Source organism: Trichosurus vulpecula, chromosome 2 (assembly GCF_011100635.1).
Source record: "Trichosurus vulpecula isolate mTriVul1 chromosome 2, mTriVul1.pri, whole genome shotgun sequence".
In the NCBI taxonomy this organism is placed as follows: domain Eukaryota; kingdom Metazoa; phylum Chordata; class Mammalia; order Diprotodontia; family Phalangeridae; genus Trichosurus; species Trichosurus vulpecula.
The window spans coordinates 460,613,429-460,638,379 of NC_050574.1; the positions used below are offsets into that span (position 1 = coordinate 460,613,429).

The 24,951-nt window shown below is 37.1% G+C and overlaps 1 protein-coding gene across 6 annotated transcripts in view; it reads right to left on the reverse strand.

Annotated features, from left to right (window-relative positions):
• DMD (dystrophin) overlaps window positions 1-24,951 on the reverse strand; it is a 1,925,924-nt gene that overhangs the window by 1,216,200 nt on the left and 684,773 nt on the right. For all 6 annotated transcript variants that reach the window (XM_036747778.1, XM_036747779.1, XM_036747772.1 and 3 more), the window contains one exon: window positions 8,777-8,924. In XM_036747778.1, the coding sequence (XP_036603673.1) occupies window positions 8,777-8,924 (148 nt within the window). The remainder of the gene's footprint in view (window positions 1-8,776; window positions 8,925-24,951) is intronic.

Sequence of the window (24,951 nt, forward strand, 5' to 3'; positions counted from 1 at the left end):
TTGAAAGGAAGAGCAACGATATTCCTATAGCAATATTGGATAGATAAATTTTCAGGTTTTAACCACACATTGCCTTTTATGATATTAATAGTCCATAGTATAGACTTCTTAAAATTCTTCTTTATAACACAAAATAAAGTTGCTGGTTGTTTTTTTTTTTTTTTGTACGGTGGTAGGTATGACTTAATTGTGCAGACATTATACACTACACATTACTGAGCAGTAAGAACACAGTAACACTACAGGATACAACAGAAAACTAATTAACTTGCACTAACACAGCTACCTTATGCCTAGAAAAAGGCAGTTGACTCATGTCACCATGGCATATTGCAGTTTCCCTCCTTGTATTTATTTTTGTAAGTATTGACTTAAAGACCTTAAAAAGTTCCAGCGAGAATGATCATGTTCTGTTTATTTCCTATAGCTTGCCTGAATATGCTTTATGATAAATACAAGGTCTTATGCCTACACATGAAAGTATTGTCAAATAAGTCCCGTTAATTGTGAATGTGGTTCATTAAGCAGCAGGGTCTCATAAAATAAACAAGCTCCCATTCTAATAAGAGACAGGATGTTCAGCTCTTTTAAATGCTTTGCCAAATGGGGATTTTATCGTTTCAGTCAGTTTCATTTATTAGCTATCCGTCCCCAAGGGAGAGAGGCAGCAGAGCATAGTAGATGGAGAACTAGCCTCCAAACCAGAAAGACCTGGGCTGAAGTCCCATTTTAATACATACTGGCTGCACCCCTGGGCAAATCACTTAACCTCTTAGAACTCTAGGCAACATTCTAAGTTACAGAGGCATCCACCTGTTTTGGTAGTGGGAATTGCCTCAATTAACCTGTATAAATCCAGTCTTGATGAGCCCCATTCTTTTTTTTTTCCATTTTAAAATGTTTGGCTTTAGTTTTTAAAAGTTAGGTCCATCAGGTGGTCTCCAAGGAAGAATGAACACTTTCCTCTGATTTTTCCTTCTGTATTTGTAATGTTTCTTAGGGGACCTATGTCTTCCTTTCCTAGCCAAAGTCTGCGTGGCAATGGACTGGCGGCTAAGTTTGCCTCCTGCACTCTCCTTTTCACCCTCCTGGTCACTCACATGCTAAATTGCTTTACGTGGTAATTTTTCAGAGTGGGCGATCCATTCTTTCATTAAGTCCGGTGTTGTAGGGATGAGACTCAGAACTCCTCCGTAGTTATTCCATGCCTCATCACAGCTCAAGTGGTTGACTACATCATGCAGGTATCTTGCCTGCAGGCTGCTCAAGTCATTGCTTTGGCTGACAAGGGTTTTGCATTTATCCAAGATGTTGTTTATCGTTGGGGTGTCAGAATGCAGCACTCATATTGTTGGCAGAGCTTGCTTAACTCAGTGCAGAGTTTCAGGAACATGCGAAGGATCTGACTGTCGGTGCTGTTGTTACGACAGTGGTCCATGTAGTTCTGCAGCTGACCGAGGCTCCAGATGGGTCTGATCTTGTCGTGAGCATTTTGATAAGTCCCCCTCTTAATAATGATTTACATTTGTATAGCATTTTAAAGCATACGGAGCACTTTCCAAATATTACTGCCCCCACCCCATTTTGCAGATCAGTAATATGACACAGACATAAGGTCTGTGAATAATGAACTATGTGGCATTTCTGGTTTATTCCCAATAGCACTGCCATGTGCAGATTAGTATAAAGAAGCAGACAGAGGTTAAGTGAGTCACACAGCTGTTAAGTGTCTGAGGCTGGGATCTGAACTTGAGTCTTTCTGACTTCAACTCCAGTACTCAATTCAATGTTTCACCTAGCTGCCTTTAAATAGTATTTGTTTATAAAAAAGAAGCTACCCCATGCATAGTGTTGTATTGGAGTCAACAGAAATGAGTTCAAATCCTACTTCTGACCTTTAACTAGGTGACCATGAGCAAGTCACTTTACTTCTGGAACTTTATTTTCTTATCTATAAACTCTTGTTAATAATAACTATATTATGTACTTATTATTATATTATATATATATATTATATTATGCACTATATTATGTACTTAATCGGTATTTTAAACATCAGATGAGCTAAAGTACGTTACATGCTTTTGAAAACCTTAAAGTGCTATGCAAGTGTCTCTATAATCTTTGTACCATTTTAAGAAAACTTTCTATTTCCTTAAACTAAAAAAATTATAAATGTTATCTAATATGATTTTTCATTATGGCTTATTATTATTGCTGCTGCTGCTGCTGTTATTATAAATCTACAAGCACTTAGTAATCAAAGTGCTGGCTACTTCACATAGCTAGTAAGTTGAATGATTCTCTTCCTTCATCTGTCATTACTATGGTAGCCAGAAGAATTCCCTATATCTTCAAACCACTTAATTTGGTTGTGATTACTTGAATCTTAAATGCTAAAAATAGTTTTAACTTCAATAATCCCCTGAAAGGGTCCCTAGAGTACATTTTGAACACTACCCGCTTAGAGCAATGACAGATTAAGTGATTTGCCCGAAAAAACAAAAAAACAAAAAACACTGGAACCCAGTTCCAGTGGGTCTTCCTGACTATGAGACTGTGTTTAGTCATTTCAGTTGTGTTTGGCTTCTTGTGACTCCCTTTGAGGTTTTCTTGGCAAAGATACTACAGTGGAGTGGTTTGTTCTTTCCTTCTCCAGCTCATTTTGTAGATGAAGAAACTGAGGCAAACAGGGTTAAGTATTTTGCAGGGTCACACAGCTACTAAGTGTCTGAGGCCAAATTTGAACTCAGGTCTTCCTGCCTCCAGGCCTGGTACTCTATTCATTGGGCCTACTTAACTGCCTTCAACAGCTCTCTGAGGCTGGTTTTCTATGTCACATGGCTTCTCTATGTAAGAATGTTAAAACGAAATAAAACAAGAGGATAATGGAAATAACAGATGAATTTTAAGAACCTCCACCCATGCTGTAGGCAATGACCTCTCATTGAAAATATTAATCTGGTTCGAGAACGTGGAGATTAATTGCTTATGAAGACCATTATTGAAGAAAGTAAAATAAAACTAGCTGATTAGTGCGTCCTGTGGAGAGGATAGTTTGGCACATTCTTTTCATACTTCTTCATGCTTTTCTGAAGTATACAACAGGTTTTATATCCTTTAGTTTTAGAAAAATGACAAATGGAAGAAAGAGCTCAGTCCAATGGGTGTGCTTTTTACACACGTGGCTTAAAGTGCCCAGAAAGAATTATATTATTGTCCATGTAGCTTTGTCAACCACCCACAGGGAGATATGATAGTGGAAAAAGAAAAATGTAGAACTATAATGGAATAGAAGAACTTGCCAAATTTGGTTGTCTCTTCTCAGGGGATGCAGATGGGCTCTAGGACATATATTTGACTTCTAAAAGGTAAGAATGATAGATAATACCTTTTATGTGAAATGTACATATGAACAGAGGCTTTGTTGCCTTTGAAGACACTGATAGTTTTTGATATACATGTAAGAGAGACTATAAACCCTCAACAGCACTGTGAGGTGGGTGCTGCAAGTGTACCCATTATCCATGTTTTATGAATGAGAAAATTGATGCTCATTGAGATTAAGTGTTTTGTCTACGGTTCCACAGCTGGTAAATAGAAGAGATGAAATTAGAGAGATCCAAGTTCAAATCCCAAGTATTGTACCCTCTCCATTATGCCATCCTTTCTCTTTTGTGGTTGGCAACTAATCATTCTGCATAGCACCTGTGACTTAATAAGCTGCTTAGGTCTTTTGCTGAGTTAGTCATTTTTATAGCTGCTGAATACCAGTTATCCTGTCTGTTGCTATCTTTTATCAGGCAAAATTTATGTTGCATTTCTTTAAATTTATTTTTCACTGAATCCTAGTCTTTGAGCAAAGAAGAGGAAGGAAGATCTGGGTTCAAATCCTGCTGGTGAGGCATGATATTAATGGGGAATCATCCAACCTCTCAGGCTTCTAGGCTACTCTCAGAGACCACAAGTTACAGATGAGTCGCTGATATATACATGTATACATATGTGTGTATGTATGTATATAGATATAGATAGATATAGATAGATATGTGCATGTATGTGTGTATATAAATAGATATATAGGGATATAGATTTAGAGATATATAGAGATAGAGATATGGATATACATATAGATACAGATATACATACATACATGCACCTATATATATGTGTGTGTGTGTGTGTGTGTGTGTATAAAGGTTTGGTGTATGTATGTGTGTGTGTATAAATATGCTAATATGTATTTAGTACACAGGTGTGGTGTGTCTATGTAGATGGTGATGCAGATGTGTGTCAGTCTGGCAGGAATGTGTAAGCATAGTCCTTGGAAAGGTCAAGTTTTTAAAGATCTATTTCCACATTACTCATCATATAAAACACATCCGTTATTTTTCAGTGAATCCAAAAGCCAACTTATGATTCAAAAGGACAAAAGGACTGATGACATTACTCAGCAATCAATCAAAAATAAACTTCTGCCAGCCCTGGGAAAGAATGAGATGTTTGTCACTTGCCATGATTAGCTTATCTGACCTTTTCATTTAAACATTGAAAATAAAACACGGGAGTTTTTTTTTCTTTCTCAGTGCTTTATTTTTTAAGGAAAAACTAGTGCATGATGGTATTAAAAATGGCATTAGGTGGCACAGTGGATGGAGTGCCAGACCTAGAGTCAAGAAGATGTGAGCTCAAATCAGGCCTCAGACACTTGTTGTGTGACCTTAGGTAAGTCAAACCCTGTTTACCTCAGTTTCCTCATTCATAAAATAGGCTGAAAAGGAAATGGCAAACCACTCCAGTATCTGTGCCAAGGAAACCCCAAATGGGGTCATGAAGAGTCAGACATGACTGAAAAATGACTAAACGACAATGCACATACCTTTACAGAGTAGGGTTCTTTGAAAATATCTAAAATTATGATGATGGTCCAAATGAAGTCTTTAATATTTTTGTTGCATTGGCCTGAGGTTTCAACTTTGAAGTTTAGAACAGAATTTAAGATCAAATATTTAAATTGTGTAGGATTTTATTTTTTATTGCCATCTCTTCAGGATTGCCTTTCCTGTCTATTGTATAATACCTAATTGGAATATCCTGAATTTCTCTGACCTTGGAAGATCAATGCTAATTGGGTATGCTGTACAGGATCATATCTGGAGCTGGAAGAGATCTCATAGAACATGCTGTCATTTTACTTATGAGGAATCCAAGGCCCATGGTATTTAAGTGACTTGCACAAGGCCATACAGGCAGTAAATATCAGAAGTAGGATTTGAACCCAGGTGTTCTGATTATAGTACTCAAGCTCTTTCCAGTGTTCCTTTATGTTCAAATCATTACAGGAGACTAGAATGCTCTATTTTTTATTTTAAAAATGCATTTTCTGCCTTATAGTCCCTCACCTCTCTCCTGTGAAGGGATGTAAGTAAGGTGGATTTTAGTGTGTAAGGTGGATTTTTGTTATTCTTTCTTAGAGTTTAGTTTCCCAGGATCTATGGCCATAACAATCTCTATTTCCCAGGCTCATGACTTATAAAGCACTGGTCGGTGAGTGGGGAACACATGGGTGAATGCACAAGCTGGAATGCTGTGTGTGCCTTGATCAGCCCCCATCAAGGTTTGGGGGGAATCTGTGCTTGACTCAACCAGCCCGTTGAGGCTTGAGGGGATTTAGGGCAGCACACAAGATGTACCTGTCTCAATGGACCTCATGGAGACAGAGGGGTAATTGCCCCCCTTTCTCACTGGTCCCTGTGAGAAGGATGATTAGGGAATGCCATAGGAGTTGGTGTTCTCATTATCAGCAACTCCTTTTCAGAAGACTAGACCAGAATAAAGTAAGATTATTAACCCCTTCGAAGCTGTTTTCCTGTCCTTCCTGTCTGACCAGATCAAGAGTGAACCTGTGTTAGCAGCCCTCTTGTGTGCTAGTGTTTATCTGTCTTACAGAAAGCAGTTATGTTTCATTATCTACTCTCTAAAACTATCATTTTTTTAAAAAAAATTCAGTTTGGTTTCCTTTTAATGATTTTGTTTGTTTATGTATTTATGTTTGTTTGAAGCTGGAACTCCCTATACCTGCCAGGTGGGACAACTCTAAAGCTTAGTAGATCCCACAAACAATCCAGCTAATTAGCAAGGAAGTTTCACCTCCTCCCTTTCCAAGATGGGTACATTTACTCCTACTTAAGCAGCCTGGTAGCTGGGGGCTCTAGCCCTTAGAGGGACATTGAATCATCTTAGCTCACTACAATTCAGAATTACTGAACTCAATCCACCAGCTTTAGCTACCCTATTAACTGGGATTCTAGGTTCAGATTTCTAATGATTTAAAAAAAAAAATACATTGCTGTAGTCGTCCCGTCAATTATTCTTTTTGGTTCTCCTTATTTTCACAATCAATACAAATCTTCCCATGTTTCTCATAATTCCTTATGTTAATTATTTCTTACTTTACAATACTATTCCATTATATTCATAATATTCCATTTCATTTTCTCCATAGCCTCCTCCACTGACTTCTTGTCTTGGAGAATCTTCTGTTCTATGTCTGTTTCCCTGATCTGTAACTAAGTCTCCTTGACCTCTACTTCAGAAAAGGCTCTAGTCATGCTGCACTATGGCTTACTCCCCCACAGACTCTGTCTTACAGCCCCATAGACTCACCAATGCCTTTACAGCTAAGGTTACCCTTTTCCCTCTATCCCCATTTTCAAAACCCACGATCAGATCAACACCTCTGCCCCTCCCCACCCATACTTGCCAGATGGAAACCCTTGGTCATCCGTTTAATTTTCCAGACTCAAGTTCTCAGCCTTGGCTAGCATTCCTCTTTGTGTGCCGTCTTTTCCCGTTAGAATATAAGCTCTTTGATAGCAAGCGCTGTCCACTTTCGTATTTGTAGCCCTCTGCACCCCCCAATTAGCAAAATATTTGGTCCAAAAGCATTCATTTATTCATTTTGAATGATTTTTTCCCCATTCAATCATCATCATTGTCACTAACATTCACATATATCTATTATATGCCAGGTAACATGGTAAATACTTTAACAATTATTAGTTCATTTGACTCTCACAACAACCCTCCAAGGCAGATGAGAAAACAGGCAAACAGAGGTTAAATGACTTAGCCAGTCACAGCTAGTAAATGTCTGAGGCCAAACTCGAACTCAAATCTTCCTGTTCTCTATCCACATTTCACCACCTAGCTGCCCTCAATCAAAGAGTACTTCTATTCCTCTTCTGTCTATGAATGATAGTGATCAAATTTTACTTGTTTAATGCCTTAACCAACAAGAGTAATACAAAAAAGCATCAGGCGTACTTACTATTTCAAATTTGCTTGAAACTAGGGAGAAGGTTCAAGCTTTAACTTTAATTCTCAATTAATTTCACTTCAATAATGTGGCTATTTCATACTTCTTTTAATTTAGTGACTTTCAAACATTTGGCTTTTACCTCCTGGAAGACTACAGAGTTATTATGAGATGCCCTTAAATTTATATGTAAAGTACCAAGAAAATATATAGCATGACTCTGAATACGCATTTATTGTTCAAATAAACTGGGACAGCCAGGTGGTACTGTGGATAGAGCAGGCAACTCGGAGTGAGGAAGACTTGAGTCCAAATCCTACCTCAGACACTTACTAACTCTGTGACCCTGAGTAAAACATTTAACCTCTCTGTGTCTCAGTTTCCTCATCTGTAAAATGGAGATACCTCACAGAGTCATTGTAAGGATCAAATGTGTTCATGTACATAAAACACTTTGCAAACTGCAAGGTGCTATATAAATGCTAGCTATTATTAGTAGCCAAGAGATGCTATATTGTTCACTAAAACATGCATTTAAAAACTTTACTGAAAGGTTCATACTCGTTTCAGTCACCACATATTATCTCAAGGAGTAGATTGTACTGATTTTTTTTTAAATATTAAAAAGGAGTTCTCACCCTGGAATAGGATAGAAACCACTTTCCTAATTTGCTTTTAATCTTCATTTTCTGCGATTCACCAACAATCTACAATTCTTATCTTTTTTTGACTGCTACCTGAATAGCTTGAGCTAAAAATGTACTTAACATATTATTCAATAAGCACAATTTTCTTTATGCCTGAATGAAATAGTTCATGATCTTAATTGCGAAGCAACTTAATACAAATTACCTTTATCAACATATTCAAAAGACTCACATGGATAAAATTGTACTGCGCTGGCTACAATACACATTCTCTCTTCTCTACCAAAAGAATCCACAGAATAAATATAATCTGTTGACACTATACTATTTGAGCATGTGAACTATTTCAGAAAATCATATAGGATGTATTATAATATGGTGAATTCTTTTTTGAGGATTAGGCTGTAATTATAACCAGCTTTCTGTATAAAATATAATTGCTATGGATGTTATAAGAGGGTCTCTCAGAAGATAGATTCTAACCCTAACGCCCCTGTTATAAAATTTCATCCTGCCAGAAATTATTTATACTGCCCAAACATTACCAGAATATAGCCATATACAACATAGATTTCTCACCATAAGATGGAAAACCAAGAACCTGGACTTTAACCTTGCTCTTCTACCAGCATTGTAACAGAATCCTACTGGATATAGCTCATGACATGTCAAAAACATCAGAATTTCTGGTTCTGACACTCTACCCAGTTTGAATTTGAATCAGTTTAAAAGACATCATAATTTAGAACAGTTAAATAGTCTAAATGCCTTAAAAAAAGATAATATGGAAAACATTTTGCCCAAAACTTACCTTAAGGTACCATCTGTATTTAGAATGATCCACGTTATCAGGATTCTTTGTCTTGTCTAGAAATTGTTCTGCTTCCGTTAACCATTGGTTAAATATCTTCATATCATAATGAAAACACCGCCATTTTTCCACAGATCTGTCAAACCTCCTAGGAGGGAAAAAAAAGAGACCATGAGAATGAAATGGATCTTGTGAATGAAAGAATTTTTATAGTGGTTCATTCTATTGACAAGGACATGGTTTTTTTTTACTTTTATTTGTACCTTAAAGAGAAATCTACTTTCTGTTTCACGAACTCCACATTTTATCTCCCACCTCCTGCCTTTGTGTTTCCTGTACATGGTATATACTCTGTTCTCACTGTTACCTCTTAGGAATCCTTAGCTTCCATCAGGATCACTGAAATGGAACTTACAGACTATTGAGTCCAAATTTTTCATTTTACAGATGAGTAAAATGAGAGGTTGAGTGATTTGCCCCCTGTAAGACAGCTAATAAATGTCAGAGACAGGACTTAACGCCAAAGGCTTCCTGACTCTAAGTCTGGTACTAGGCCATACCAGTCTGTCTCTCAAATAACATAAGAAGGAGGATTTGAACCCAGGGGATTTGAATCCAAAGCCAGTATTCTTGCCACTGCTCCATGTGGTCTCTAAGGCTTGGTTCAGGCACTTCCTCCTATGGGAAGATTTTCCTGATTCCTCTTCATTAATAGTCACCTCTTCCTGCTTTATATTTATTTTATTTATTTGTTTAAATACTATATTCCCCAATAGAATGTATATTACTTGAGGGCAGGTACTGTTTTTATGTCATTTTTTTAAATTCCCTTTCCTAGCACAAAGCCGTGCACATTTTATGTGCTTAGTAAACTTTTGTTGAATAGTTGAAACAATAATCTTCATTGAGTGGGAAATGACTAAAACTAGAAAGGATTTCCCTTTCAATGTGAAAGCACTTCTGGAAGGAAATAAAAATTACTTTGTAGTGCTTCTCTTCCCCATGAAGATTGTTTTGTTTTGAATCTTCCCCAAACTTTATAGTATTATATTACATTAAATTGTTTGGGTAGTCATTCATTTAATTCTAATTTAAAAGGATTTAGGAAGCAAAATCAACTTACAAAATAAAGTCTGTTTTGTGTCTGTGGTAATACTGAAAGTGTTTTCATTAAGATCCTTAGGCATCCAGGGGCTATGAAGACAAATTATATCTAATTCATATGCTAGGTTTAGATGTAGGCAATTAACCAACTAATTGGTTCTATTATAGTCTGAGCTGGGCAGTGAGTCTCCCTTTACCCTTTATTTTTTATTGTATCCACTAACATTTTTAATTAGGATACGGAAGAGACTCATTTAGTACAATGAGCTTATGATTCAGAAGATGAAAATGTCAAGAAGCATCTAACTGATCATCCATATTTAGGCCAGAGGAAAGACTAGGATTATTTGGTTCCACCTTAGATTTGAAGGACAGCTTAGTAAGGGGTTCAAATTCTGATTTGCTTGGCCTTTGCAGGCTTCTTTGGGATCTGATTGAACAAGGAACCAAACTTCTAGAATTGATCTGTGTTTTTAGGAATCTACAATGGGTTGGTCATTAGAGGCAATAGCATTCTATGGTTGTCTACATGTGAATCCCTATCATATGTAATGGGGGACTGGCCACTGAGTCCAGTTGTTATAGTATGCATTCTGGAAAAGTTATGATGATGTATAATAGCAGTGCTTTGGAGAGACTTCGGAACATTTATAAATATTTTCTAACTGGTTCTGATATCCTAAGCTTGTGGCAAGGAAGAAACTTTGTGATTGGCTAAATAGCTTAATTCTTCTTCAGCGCCTTCCCCCTCTTCGGGGGTGGGGGTTGACTTCTTTTCATGTGGCTTCTTTCTACTTACGTCTGGTGATAAATGATACTATGTGGAAAGAGACCTCAGGCTCTTGTCCCACTGAGGCCAACATGTAGCCTATGAATACAGGTTTCTCCCTGTACTTTGCCTGGTTCAGAGTTTATTCTTTTAAGTGAACAGTCCTGGAAGCTCTGACCTTGTCAGTTTTGAAAGGTCAGTAAGGCCCATGGGAACAGAGATGAGGGTACAGATGGGAGAGATGTTGCAAAAGTGATTCTGATAAAACTTAGGTGACCAGAGATGAGAAGTAAAGGAAAGGGTAGAGTCAAAGATTGTCCTAAGGAAGGAAAACAGTGGTTACCTAACTGAGAGTCTATCTGAGCAGAGTAACTTTCCCAAAAGGAAGGCAGAAAAAGAAGAGCATTTTATGAGCTCTTGAACTTGTCTTGACACAGTGGACATTGCATTCCTTCTCTTAGACTAAATAAGATATGGCACTGAGGCAATGATTGGTAATAGAATTAGGTGGGATAACGAAAGGGAGTTTGCTTTATGCCTAAAATACTGAGAACAGCAGAAGACTGGTTAGTCTGGAACAAGTTACAAGGTTAGTTCTTTTGAACATTTTGGGAATGATACTGTGTATTTAACAGAACAGAGAAAATAAAATGAAAAAATAAGCATTTGGTTATTGGAGTTATTTTAGTCATTTTCTTTGTTCTTCTTTTTTAATCTTTATTTTGTTTTGTTTTATTTTTTGAGCCTGGTTCTCCCTATCTTACCCAGGCTGGAAATACAGCAACTGGTTACAGGGTCTATTTCCATTACCGATTACCAATAGAGCTTTGACAAGCTTTGTTTCTGATCTGGGCTGCTTTATCCCTTCTTAGGAAACCTGGGGTCCTCCTAAATCCAGGGACTCACCATACTGGTGCCTGACTTTGTGTAGACACCTGATTGGCTTAGCCCATTATAACTGAAAACTCCAGAACTCAAGCAATCGAACAACCATAGCTTCCCCAGCAGCAGGGATTATAGTTTTATAGTTTTAGATTCTCATAATTGAGATTATTTATTCTGGGAAAGCCAGAATTCATCATCCACATCCTGAAACAGGATTTTTAAAGTTTTCTTATATGGTCTTCATAAGGCTCCAGCAAATTACCAATGATGACTTTTTTTTTTTTTACTAAAGGTGGCATTAAAAATTCATCTAGGAAATGTAGGCTTGAAGGGGGAAAAGCAGACCACATTATATAGGAGGACATTCAAAGGCTCCCTACCTTTACTGGCTTCCCCACTAAGATTACCTGCCAGTTCTTTCAGTAGGAATATATAGCTCCTCTGGGCCAGAAGACTTGAATTCTTCAAGGGCAACTTAAGAAAATTTCTGGTTTAGAAAATTAGTAACTAAAACAATACAGTTGAAACTAATAATTAAAATCTATTGATTCCTAAATTTGTCATACATTCTACATCAGAAAAAAAACTAGTTGTCTATGCTAAATCCAGTTTATATATTAAAAATAGATACTAGAATCCTATTAAGTCATTTTGCCTTATTGCCAATTTTAAATTTTATATACTCACACTGTATTTTGTTTTATTTTTACTTTTAAATGCTTAAGAACATTTATAATTGTATCTCTCTACTGAAATTAGGACAAGCATTCTTGCCTCTAGAATGACAAAAAATTCTGGGACATTATAACAGGCTTCTTACAAGAAGAATCAAGCACTCGTAGAAAGTACAATTGATGTATTTCCCTTTCCTTGTGATTTTCCTGAGATTCCTTATTTGTATTGGGTTGGTTGGTACTTCATTGGTTGTGGGAATCAGTTTATTGGGACTCTTACGCTACTGGATTAAGTCTGAGGTGAAAGGACTATTTTCAAAAAGAAGCTTATTTAAATGAAAATGTTTCAATTTTTTCCAATGAGATTCTATTCTCATGCATGGAACTTCTATAAGGAATATTAAGTTTTTCCTTTGTAAGGCAGTTTCTACCTTGATACTTGTACCCAGTTTAGATTCATTCTAGTATTGTTCCAGCTAACCCAGAGAATTCTCTGGTTCAGTGATTAATGGTGAATTGAGTTGACTGCTTGTTTGAAATGAGGCATCTAAGGAAATCACTGTTTTCTCCTCATCTACTACTCTCCAAGTTTTGGCTGCTAAATCAATCACGGATTTATCAGCAGCAGCAACAAAGGTAATAACCTGCCTTAGAATCCAAGTGGGACTTACAAATAGATTCAAGTTGTGTTATCAACCTCAATGCTAGAAGAGGTTCTACTTTTCATTGGTAGCAGGTCAACAGGATAAGGAACAGGATTAATTTTCTCTTGTCTTTAAAACATCTGATATATAGTTTTATTGCCAGCTTCCTTGGTTAACTGTTGAGTCCAGACATGGAGGCATGATACGGCAATGATGAGGGACTTCAATGGTCTAGACTTCTTGCTTTGCTAAGAGAAAGGTGTTTTTGTTTTTAAGACATGAAGAATACATATAATTAGCGGTGTAATTCTGGTCAATAGGAAGGAATTGGTAACTGAAGTAGGGGGATAAAGTAGAAGTAGATGGAAAGAAGTGACCTCTTAGTACGTAACTTTTAGAATTTGTCCTAGAGAATTTGAGGGAAGCTGGCTGTGGGGTCAGCTGAATGGAGAAATTGTAAGGTGATGAAAATCCAGGCATGGACTGACATTAGTTACTGCTCTAAACACTTTTACCATACGACTTTAAGAAGAATTACTCATTTGGAAAAAAAAAAAGTCTTCTACTCTACTGATCACTGAAAATAATATGCTGAAATGGTGGCTATCGAGAAAAGAACTAGGATTCAGAAACTGAATTGATAATTAAATTAGTTGGTAACTTTTTTTTTTGAAACAAACAAAAACCCCAAAACAGTTTCAGACAATCCTCATGCTGAATGCAACTCTTTTGGCTCTACCTCCAAATGAAGCTGGGGAAAAACAAATAAACAGGGGGAAAAAGGCTTAATGAAAAGAAGAGGTGGATGGACCAAGTCTCACTTGGTAGAAAAGGTAGAATAAGAGAGGGTTCATGAAGAGCAGATTCAGAGAACAAATCAGGAGGTATAAATTACCTGAATAGTCAGTAAACAAACAAACACTTATTAACACCTACTGTATACCAGGCAATATACTCAAATTGGGCATACAATGAAAGGCAAAAAGTCCCCATTCTCACAAAGCTTACAGTCTGTAAGAATGTAAAAAATATATGCCACAAATTACAAATGCACAAAAGGTCAGGTATCATAGCATAGGCAGTTTTTATATTTAGAACATATATGTATTCAGATTAGGATACTTCATGCTGTTTCTAACATAACTCACATTGTGTTTCACGTCAACTTGACACCAAGCACTAAACACATGTATGTTTGTAATTAAAATATTTCATTTATTCCATATACATGTACTAAAAGTTTGGCAAGTAAAAATTGATTTGTTTAGTTTATCATGTTACAATAAAAGCTCTATATGAGAAAAATATCAAAAGTATATAATTTGTGTGCAATATTTAACATCAGTAGTTATTTCATTACATGTACTGCATTGCATCACATTTATTTTTATATGACTTCTGTATTCCCTGAAGTTTTTAAGTCTATGCTTTATGCACAATAATATTTAATGTCAGTAATAGAACTTTATATTCAAATTTAAGGCATATAAAATTTTAATATATTATTTTTAGGAATTGATGAAGCTTGTTAATGTCAGAGATGAAATATGTTCTTGAATTTTCCACAATGTAAAATTACCCATCTAATAATGATCATTTGTTCCCTCCCCAGAAAAATCCAATAGCAGTTTATCTAAACTTTGCTGATTTTGCATGGTTATACTTGTAAATTGAATCTTTAGTAAGTCACCATGCTTCCCATCTCTCTCTCTCTGACTCTGTTAATTGAAATGTCAAAGAGAGAAAAGGAAGCCAGCAACAACTAGAGACAAGTAGGCACATTAAAAACAACATTAAGGGAAATCAATATAATTTAAAGTTTTAGCACCCATCACACTATATGATTTAAAGGGGGGGTGCATTTTCATCTGGCAAGAGGCATAAATGTAGAACCAACATAGTAAAAGAAATAAATGTGGAACAAACACATGTATAATAAATCTATTGATTTTTAAATTTTACAGATATTAAAACTCTCATTCACTATGCAAGAGGCACTGAAGATTGCATTGCTACTCCATTTACTTACAACATAACTCATTTCCTGCTGCTTTAAATCAAAGTCAGATTAGTTCTAGGGAGCACTTTGGTATGTATATTAACTCTTTCAGGCCACTGAGATGCCATTAGATTCACTACAATAGATTAAAAAAATTATATCCTAATGGCTATGATATGTTTTCATTTTATATTTAGTTTTGCAAGCTCAGTACTTTAAAATGATTATTCCAGTTGCCCTGAATTTGACCATAGTTAGAGTACATTGCCCTGAGGTATGGACAGGGCCTGGGTTTGGGTCATGTGTTTCAAAACGTCCATGTTTCAGTCATAGGCATAGTAAACAAGAAAGAGATTATCATCCTTTCTCACCAATCCCTCCCTCTTGTCTGCCTAGATAATAATGGATATTAAGGGAAGAGACAAAAAAGGCCAGGCCGAAGCTGTTCCCCAACAGAATCAGAGTCAATAAACATTTATTAAGCACCTATTATGTACCAGACACTATGTTAATTGCTATAGATACAAAGAAAAACATAAGATAATCCTTACCCTACAATGGAATGGGGGAAGAAAACACATAAAAAAACACTGAAAGGGATGAGTGAGAAGGGAGAAGTACCAGGTAAAAGGCCTAATGAAGTCCTGTAGCTGATCTGAGAAATTATCTGAGAAGATGTGAGTTAGCAAAGTTGATTTTATCTTGTAGAATGGGTTTCTGGAGATCACAAAATCCAGGAGAGCTTCCAGGTGGAGAATAGTGAGGTGAACTTCCTCAGTGCCTTGCTTAATGAAGGATCAGGGAGGATCTCTCCAGTATCTGACTTGTACCTTCCCTAATTGGAGTGAAGGAGTGAGGGAGGGGCCCCAAGGACAGGGGGGTACTGTCAACTTACCTCCCACCTGTCTAGGAACAGAGGAAAAAGCTGACCAGAAGGGAGTCCTTCCTCAGTGTCCAACCAATGCTGATCCCAACCTCCTCTAGGCCCACTGGCTGCCTTTTATCTACCACTTTGAGGAGCCAACTGCAGTCTTTCTGGTAAGATGAAAAACCACTAGATATTACAACCTAACTGGCCACTACCTGAGAGCTGCTGGGCTTTACCATTTGCCTTCCCTCTGAGTCTTCCTAACTCGCAGGAATGGCCATTTGCCTTATCACTACACCCGTATGACCCCCGTGCCTGAGCTCTGTGCCTTGCTATCTTTCCCGCTGATATACCCTAAGCCCACCAAAGATCTCAACCCACCCAACAGTGGGATCCTCCTATATGTGTCATCACCCCCAATTAGACTGTACACTCTTTAGGGAGGGAACTATCACACATTTCTGTTTTTATCAACAGCATTTGGCATAGTGCCTGGCACATAGGCAGGCTTAGCGCTCTACATTAATTTATTTATTATCTTTAAAAAAATGTTCCATGTGTGCTTTAAACAGGACAAAACAGTAAAATGTAGAGCATTTGCCTTAGAATCAGACAGACCTAAGATGAAACGCTGGGCTCTCTACTTACCATCCAAGTCTCAGTGTCCTCAGCAGAACCTCAAATGTTGATTCTGCTGCTTGCCCTCCCTGTCTCATAGGGTTGCTTGGAGCATGAAGTGGGATAATATGTACGAGAAGCACTCGGTGATGGTTAGGAGCTATATAAATGTGTGCTATTATTATTTTACCACCAAACTGCAACTCCTTAATAAAACAGATAACTATACTAACTCTACAAAGCTCTCCTGAGGGCCTAGACCAAAGGCTGAACTTGTCAGCGTTTACAAAACTCTGCCTTGTTCTAGGAAGCAACTCACATCCGACAGTTCTCTATCTATTCACACTGGGAAAGTGCGACTAACACAAGGACATAAAACAGAAAAATCTCTATCTTGAGATCCGTCGTCAGACCCCAGTTCTTTTGTCACCTTAGAATTTGTACTGAATATTGAAAAAAGGTTACCTCATACCTGGCTGAATCCAAACCTCATGTGTATAGATAGATGCCACTATTTTCTCTGCACTCCTGCCTGAATAGGATCCCTGGACACCCATTCTTCCCCAGACATACCAACCAGCATATACACCTTGGTCATTCTACTGCTTGTGCCTCTGGCCTAGCCTGGATATCTGAATGCCAAATCTAACTGGCCTACACAGACCCTAGTAACATACCTATGTCTTTTAACTTGGCAAAACACCCATAGATTCTGATCTTGCCTGTACCCTCAGGTCTTATGATTAACTTATGAAGACAACTAAGCAGTGCATTGATTGCAGAGAGCACTGAGCCTGGAGTCAGAAAGACCTGAGTTCAAATATGGTCTCAGACAAGCTGTGTGATCTTAGGCAAATCTTTTAATTCTGTCTACCTCAGTTTCCTAACCTCTAAAATGGGGGCAAAAGTAGTACCTATCACCCAGGATTGTTCTGCAGACCAAATGAGATGATATTTGTAAAGAGTCTAGAACCTGGCACATGGCAGGCTCTATAAAGATGCTATTTTTTATTAACATAATTATTATGATCAATCAATAAGTATTTATTGAGTGCTTTTCATGTACACTAGGCACTGGGAGATACAAATAGAATAAATGCAACCAATCCTACTCCCAATGAGCTTACAGTTTAATGGAGACCAAAATCCTAGTAGAATCTCTAGTCCTGATTTTATCTTGATCTTTACAGGAACTGGGGCAAAATAATCCCTGACCTTAAGGAGGTCACATTCTACTTAAAAGTACTGTGCCATGCAGAAATAAATAAGTTAATACACGCTAAAATGCAATGGAGGCAAAAAGAGCCATTGAAACAAAGTACTTGATCCAGGAAAGCTCCATGAAAGTTTTTGCACTTGAAAAATCCTTAAAAAAAAGATTTTGACTGGCAGAAAAAAAATAGAGAATTTATTCTAGGCCCAGAGGCAGGAGATGGCATGTCTAGTTCAGGAATGAATGAATGAATAAAAATTCATTTATTAAGCACTTAACATGTGCCAGTCACTAGAAATAAAAATAGAAAAGAGACCTCAAGGAGTTGAAATCTAAAGAAGGAGGCAGTGTATATGAGGAGTAGTGGCCAAAGAGTTTCACCTTGAGGAATCACAGGATTAGTCAATTGATCAATAATCACATAACTGTGGTCAATGGACATCGCCTTTCAAGAAGTAATGACAGTACTGATTTGATTACTGCATTCACAGCAAGAGGTAGAAACCAGGGAAGTTAGGGGAGGTTTTGGCCGGCAAATAAGACAGCAGGAAAGATTCCAAGATGGCCTGGGAGGATGGCTAGATAAATAGGAGGGGAAGCATGATCTGGTCCAGGTTCATTTTTGTAGGTTAAGCAGGTTTGTCTTCAATCAGCCTCCCATCAAGACAAGTCAATCCAAGGGTAAGAGTTCTAAAAACGAGTGTACATATTGATTTCCTTAGTAACTGAGGACACGGTTTCTGGAGGTCTGGCCAATAGAACGATATTCCAGTTAGGGAGTTACAGCTCAGCAACATTTTATGGTATATGAAGCATGGTTCTGTATGTGGCTGGCTAGAAAGTGGTTCAGAAAACAGTGATGATCCTAGCTCAGTTGGCACATGGAATATATAAAGGAGGAAAATATGAAATGAGTCTAGGAAGTTAGATTTCGCCCAGCTGGTAGATGGTGTTAAATGTGAGGCTTAGGAGTTTGCATTTTATGGTGCTGAGACTGACCGAAAATTTTTGAGCAGGTGAGTGATATGGTCCACCTTGCACAGTAGGATTTTTTTTAAACTGTGTAAAAGACAGCTTGGAGAGAGAAGAGAAGGCAAGCAGGGAAATTAGAAGAGAATAGCAACAGTACTTCAAGAAAGACAGGAAGAGGGCTTGTTTCTGGGTGGCAGTACCATGTCTAGACACAAAGGAATGGATTCAAGAGACTTTGTGGAAATAAATAGAACTGAGAAAGTTTAGCTGCTGATTGGATATGACAAATAAAAGAGACAAGGAGGAATGAAAGCTAACTCCAGTTCTGATTCCGAACAACTGAGGTGAGTGGAAAAAATAGAGAATTGTGGAGTCGTGGTAAGTTGTTTTGGGAAGATGATGAGTTCAGTTAGGGGTATATTGAGTTTTAGCTGTCAAAAGTACATCCACACAGATCTATTCAGTAGGCATTTGAAGATAGAAGATTGGAGTTCAGAGGAGATACTGAAGGCTCGATACATAGATCTAAAAGTCATTTTCATTGATTATCAACAAGGAAGGCTGAAAGGAGTAGTTACTCATAATTTGGATCCTCAACTTGGATAAACATGATTTGTTTTTCTTTCAATTCTTTTGCTATGCTTTGATGATATAGATATGACTGAATAGTTATTTGAGGGCTTCATGAAGGGGCATCATTAATAACATAATTAAAGTAAGTCTTTGGAATATACCACCAAAAATCTCACTGAAATAACTTCTTAAATGCGAAAGTTGTATAGCAGTGGCTTTCACTAGCCCTGTACCCCTTTAATACATCCCCTTTAGAACTGAGACAAGAAAATCATCTTACTGTAAAAAAGGAAAACAAAACATATTCCTTATATTATTAAGTCACTGGAACACACCATTCTAAACAAAACTCTCCCTTCCCCCTTTCAAATTTATTTCCTGTTGTCTCAGGGGATATTAGGGAAGGTGCAATATTTGGCAGTTCTATCATGTTGCAAAAATATTCAGGATATACTATTTCTGTACTCCTTCTGAAAAAAAAACAACAATGTAGGATTATGCTAATATTAACCTAAAAATTACGCAATTTCAGTGACTTGATTCAGCACAATTAGCATCCTATAAAAATATACAAAACTTCATGGTACCATAAATAATTCTGTATTAGTGAACCTATTGTTAGCTTTAAAATTTAGGGCAATCCTAACAAATTAAAGAATGTTAACATCCTAAAATTATATAATTTGAACTTTTTGACAAATGAAATAAAGTTAACCTACTTTCTGAGGACTAGTTATCTTCATGGTTATGCTTTTAAAAATTTACATATAGTAAGTATTGATTCATACGTAATTTACCTGTCATGTGGCATATAGCCCAAATGATAATGACATAATTTCAGAAGCCACTAACTCCAGATCTTATACTCATTACTTTGTTGTCTACATGACATATTTTAGACATAGAATTTTTTCTGTTCACCCAGACACAAAGTAGAGTAGGTGTTATACTCAGAAATACCATATAATAAAACCAAAGCATATACACTAGAAATAATTTTTATTCAGTCAAGATTGGGAAATATATTTCTAGTATCTCATTCTCTCAACTACAAATGGATTGTTACTGTACTTAGGTAAATCAATCCTACCTAAAAGGTGTTTCTTTGAACTCAAACTGGGAAGGATCTCAGAAGTCATATAGGGTCAACCCTCTCTCTTAATAGATGTGGAAACTGAGGACCAGTTGCAAGGCAACTTGCCCACATACGCACACACATGCACACACACACATGACAAAGGGGGGGGGACGAGAGAGAGAGAGAGAGAGAGAGAGAGAGAGAGGAGAGAGAGAGAGACTAGGTTTGCTTTCCTTGATATAGTGAAATTGCAAATAAGGAAATCCTTTCAAGCAATGTAAATTGGTACCTTATCTGTAGTTTCTAATCTTAGAGAGATGCATAGAGCCCTCAGAGATTAAATCATTTGTCTAATGTTTTATGGTTAGGTTTTAAGGCCTGATTTAAGTAGGAGCAATATCCTAACTCCTTCTCCCACATTAGCCTAATTTTTTTCCTAAAAAAGGTATTAAAAGTACCACTAAGACTTGATGGCTCAGGTATTAAGGTCTGTTGATATCACTTCCTTATCATCTGAGTATAAAACAGCTGTAAGGAACACCATGTAGGTTCTGATGCTTGGCTGGTGAACCACGATGGATAACTCAGTCAAGCAGAATCAACTTGAGGCTTCCTCAGTGCATATACTTGTTGAATATCCTTCCTCTATAGCTAAGCAAATTCCCTTTCTTAACTTCTGGATGACCTACTAGTGTCTCATTTTTTTTTCATTATGAAACATAAACTACTTGTGTACTAGCCCTCATCAGCCCAAGGTCAGGACTGTTCTGTATTTACTATACCACGATGACTCTCTCTCTAAATTATACTTAACATATACATATATACATATATATATGTATATATATGTATATATGTATGTATGTATGTTATGTATACACACATATTGTAACACTTGTCAGAAAAATCTACATGTATGTGTATTTTAAAGTGTTATTTTTCTCTATAGTTTCACAAAATGGCCTTCATCAAAACACATTTGAAAGGTTGCAAACAAAAAATTTAGACCGGTGTACATAGGTGACTGCTATAGTAGGCAATATACTCTAAAAATTACCCAGAAGGAGGAAAATTGTTTCTATTTCAAGACTGTAAATTGGTTTTGGTGCAGAAATAAAGAATTAATACTTCATAAACTGAACCAATACAGAAGTGTTAAGTGAGGTCAACCGAGAAGTTCTGCTAAAATAGCAGCAGAGAAACATCTTTTTTAGAAACTTCAAGAAGATACAGTCAAGAGCATCTGAAGATTTAATTAAAGGTAATTTTTTAAAGGGCATTCAGTATAATGAACTACTCAGAAGGGAGTTAGGGCCATAAGTCAGATGGAAAATATTTAAAGCATTTCTTGACAAAACCCCATAAGTACTAAATATAAGACAAGTTCCAAACCAAGATAACTGCTTAATACTGAATATGTGCTCACTAAAGTATATTTATTGAATGAATGCATGCATAAATGGATCATATGTTGGGTATCTGTGTTGGTAACCAAAAATGGGCTCCTTAGCACTTAGTTCAACAAGCGCCCTTGAATAGTTTGGCTTTTGTTTACTTTGAGTAATTCAATGAGCCTTACTAGGTGCTAAGCCCCAGGCCCAAACCCCTATTAGGTGTAAAACCTTAGTGGGTGTGGATTGGCAACTAAGGTGGGGCCCAAGGTGGGGCTAACTCCAGGGAGGGCCTAGTTTATATGTTTGGGAGAGCAGAGGCTTTTAGACCACATGGGTTTAAGTCCGCCTCTCTGTGACGATTCTAGGTCACATGGGTGAGTCGCATGTGTGACTCACCCCTGACGCTGAAAAAGCTATAAAAACCAGGGGCTGGCTGTCTGTTTCTTGGAGCTCTCTTACTCACAGCAGTGGTGGCACGTGACTCTGGGCCAGCCCTTGTTCTGAGCTCCTGGGCTGAACCTAGATGTTGGTAACTATGAATCTGTATTGGGTCTGTCTGTTGATATTTGTAACTTGTTTGTATTTTATTCTGAAGTTCAGGGTGCTGGCTTTTTCCCCTGAACTAAGTGAATGCTGTCTGTATGCTGGATTAAAGTAAACTTGTCAACCCCTTTAACCTTGCTTTCCTTATTAAAGCAGATCAAAAGAACCTGTGCTTTCCCAGCATGCCGGCAGCTTTCTGGGTGCTGGCTGTGGGTGGACCTTACACCCCCACAGAAGCTGCTAGCTGGATTGTGGAAACAGTATCTAGTCTTGATATGAAAAAACAGATGAGTTGTATGAATGATATAATTAGAGAAATAAAAGAGAGAAGTGTAATATGCTTTCTTGATAATGAAAATATAACAAAGCACACATAGATACACTGGGAGAACTCCTTCCCATTGAACACACTTCGGTATTTATCAAAAATGGAAGATATAGAGGCATTGTGGCAAGGTGGCTTTGGAGTCAGGAAGACACAAATTCAAATATGGCCTCTGACACATACTGGCTGTGTGACCCTGGGCAAGTGATTTAGACTCTCAGTGCCTTAGGCCACTCTTTAAGACTGTAAGTTACAGAGTAGGTGCATTGATAGAGAGAGTTTACTCTTTGGGACTCTCCTATGCTAATGGGTTCATAAGTCTGGTTTAAGGAAAATTAGTAGAAAACAGGTATCACTATAACTGGGGATAGCCAGACTGATACACCATTCAGATAGTCACAATTATTGAGTTTAAGTCTGAATACAGTTCTAAGTTCTTAGCATAGTGCCTAGCACATAGAAAGCACTATATTAATGCTTGTACCCTTCATTGCTACCCTCCTCCTTCTCTTCTTGGATGCCCATTTCAGTGTGGGATTCTCTAGAGATAGAGCCATTTCTGTAAGAAGACTGTGGAGGAGACACGTTCACCTCCAAAATAATTGAACTAAAATCAAACAAACTCCAGTCACTCTCATATGCTGTATGTACTTTTTTTATTATATTTGACTTATTGAGAGTCACCACCTCATGAATAAATATAAAAAAATCAGTCCCCATGATATTTCACTTGTCTTATTAAAACATGAGTGCAGAAGGGAAAATGTTCACTGCACAAAACTACCATATTCATTAGAAAATCTCTATCATACATCTGAAGGCACATGTCTGATCCTGTAGGAATTATTATATGATTTAATTAATGTGGAATCTTTCTATCTTTATAGGTGTCTCATCTGGAGTAAGATTAGCATCAACACATACTGTACTCACAAGGAAATTAACATAGCTTTTTCCTTGTACAGAAATAAGATTGAATAGTTGCAAATATAATAGAAACATACTAAGGAGAGAAGCAACATTTATAAACAATAAAAATAATAACAATACAAAAACAAAACGCTAGGGATATTGATAGGATTTTATTATTGTTATTATTAGTTCAAACCCATTATTTCCTACTTCAGCAGGAAAGTCGGAGTAGCAATTCCCATAAATCACCAATGCCAACTAACAAATATCCCTGTGGGCACTCAGAGGTTATGTTGCTCATCTAATATCCTATAATTAATATGTGTTAGAGGTAGAAATTACATGCAGGATTTTCTGGCTTCAAGGCCAGTTCTCTGTTTATTATTTAATGCTGTCTCACCATTAGTGATATTTTAGAAATCTGTATATATGGTTTAATATTAAGGATATCTTTTAAAAAAAATTCTCACAATGTCAATGAGTAATTAATAAAAGTAAATATAATTAAGATTCACTTTGTTTTGCCTCCCTCTGGTAACATATATAGATAGGAATCTAACTTTGTATAACATTTCCATGGGTTCAATTACCATTTCTACTCAGATAACTCAGTTGTACATATCTAGCCCTAATCTTTTTTCTGAACTCTAATCCTATATTATCAACTGTTTGCTGAATATCTCTCTATTAGCATCTTTAAACTTAACATATCTAAAACAGAATTCATTATCTCTCCTCCTTAAACCTGATCTTTCTACAAACATCCGTATTTTTCAAGGGAGTATTAGCTTCTTTCCAGGCACCCAGGTTCAATTAGTTGAATTATGTTCAATTCCAACCCCTGCCCCCCCCCCCCTCTCCATCCTCCATATCCATTCTATTACGAAGTCTTGTAGATTTTACTTCTTTTGTATCATTCACATCTATCCCATTTTCTACAGTAACATAGCCACTACCCTAATTTGGTCTCTGATCCTTTGGTCCTCTCACCTGGCCTGCTAGAATAGCTTTCTCATAGTTCTCCCTACTGGTAGTCTCTCTCCTATTCAATGTGTCAATCACATAGTTGCATGCTCTGATTCTCTCCTTACCTTAGTCCATTGCCCATGCAGATGTCAGTGGTCTTCTTAAAAAGTTGGCCTGACCATGTCATCCCCTCCCAATTTCAGCTTCTTATTACTTCTAGGGTCATATATAAAATCCTCTGACTTTTAAAATTATTCATTATCTGGCCTCTTCCTAACATTCTAGTTTTCTTACTGTACTCTCCTTCATGTACTCAACCCAGTGACCTGATTTCCTTACTTTTCATCAAACAAAACGCTCTATCTCCCAACTCTATGCATTTTAACTGGTTGCCCCTAATGGTATGTTCTCCCTCCTCATCCCCGCCTCCTGGCTTTCCTGGCTTCCTTCAAGTATTAGCTTAAATCCTACCTTCTGCAGGAAGCCTCTCCCCTGCCCTAATACCCTTAATGGTATTGCCTTCATTGGGAGAGTATTTCTAACTCATCCCATAGAAAGATAGTTAGATAGATAGATAGATAGATACATACATACATACACAGATACAGAGTTTGCATATAGTGCATATTATCTCCCCT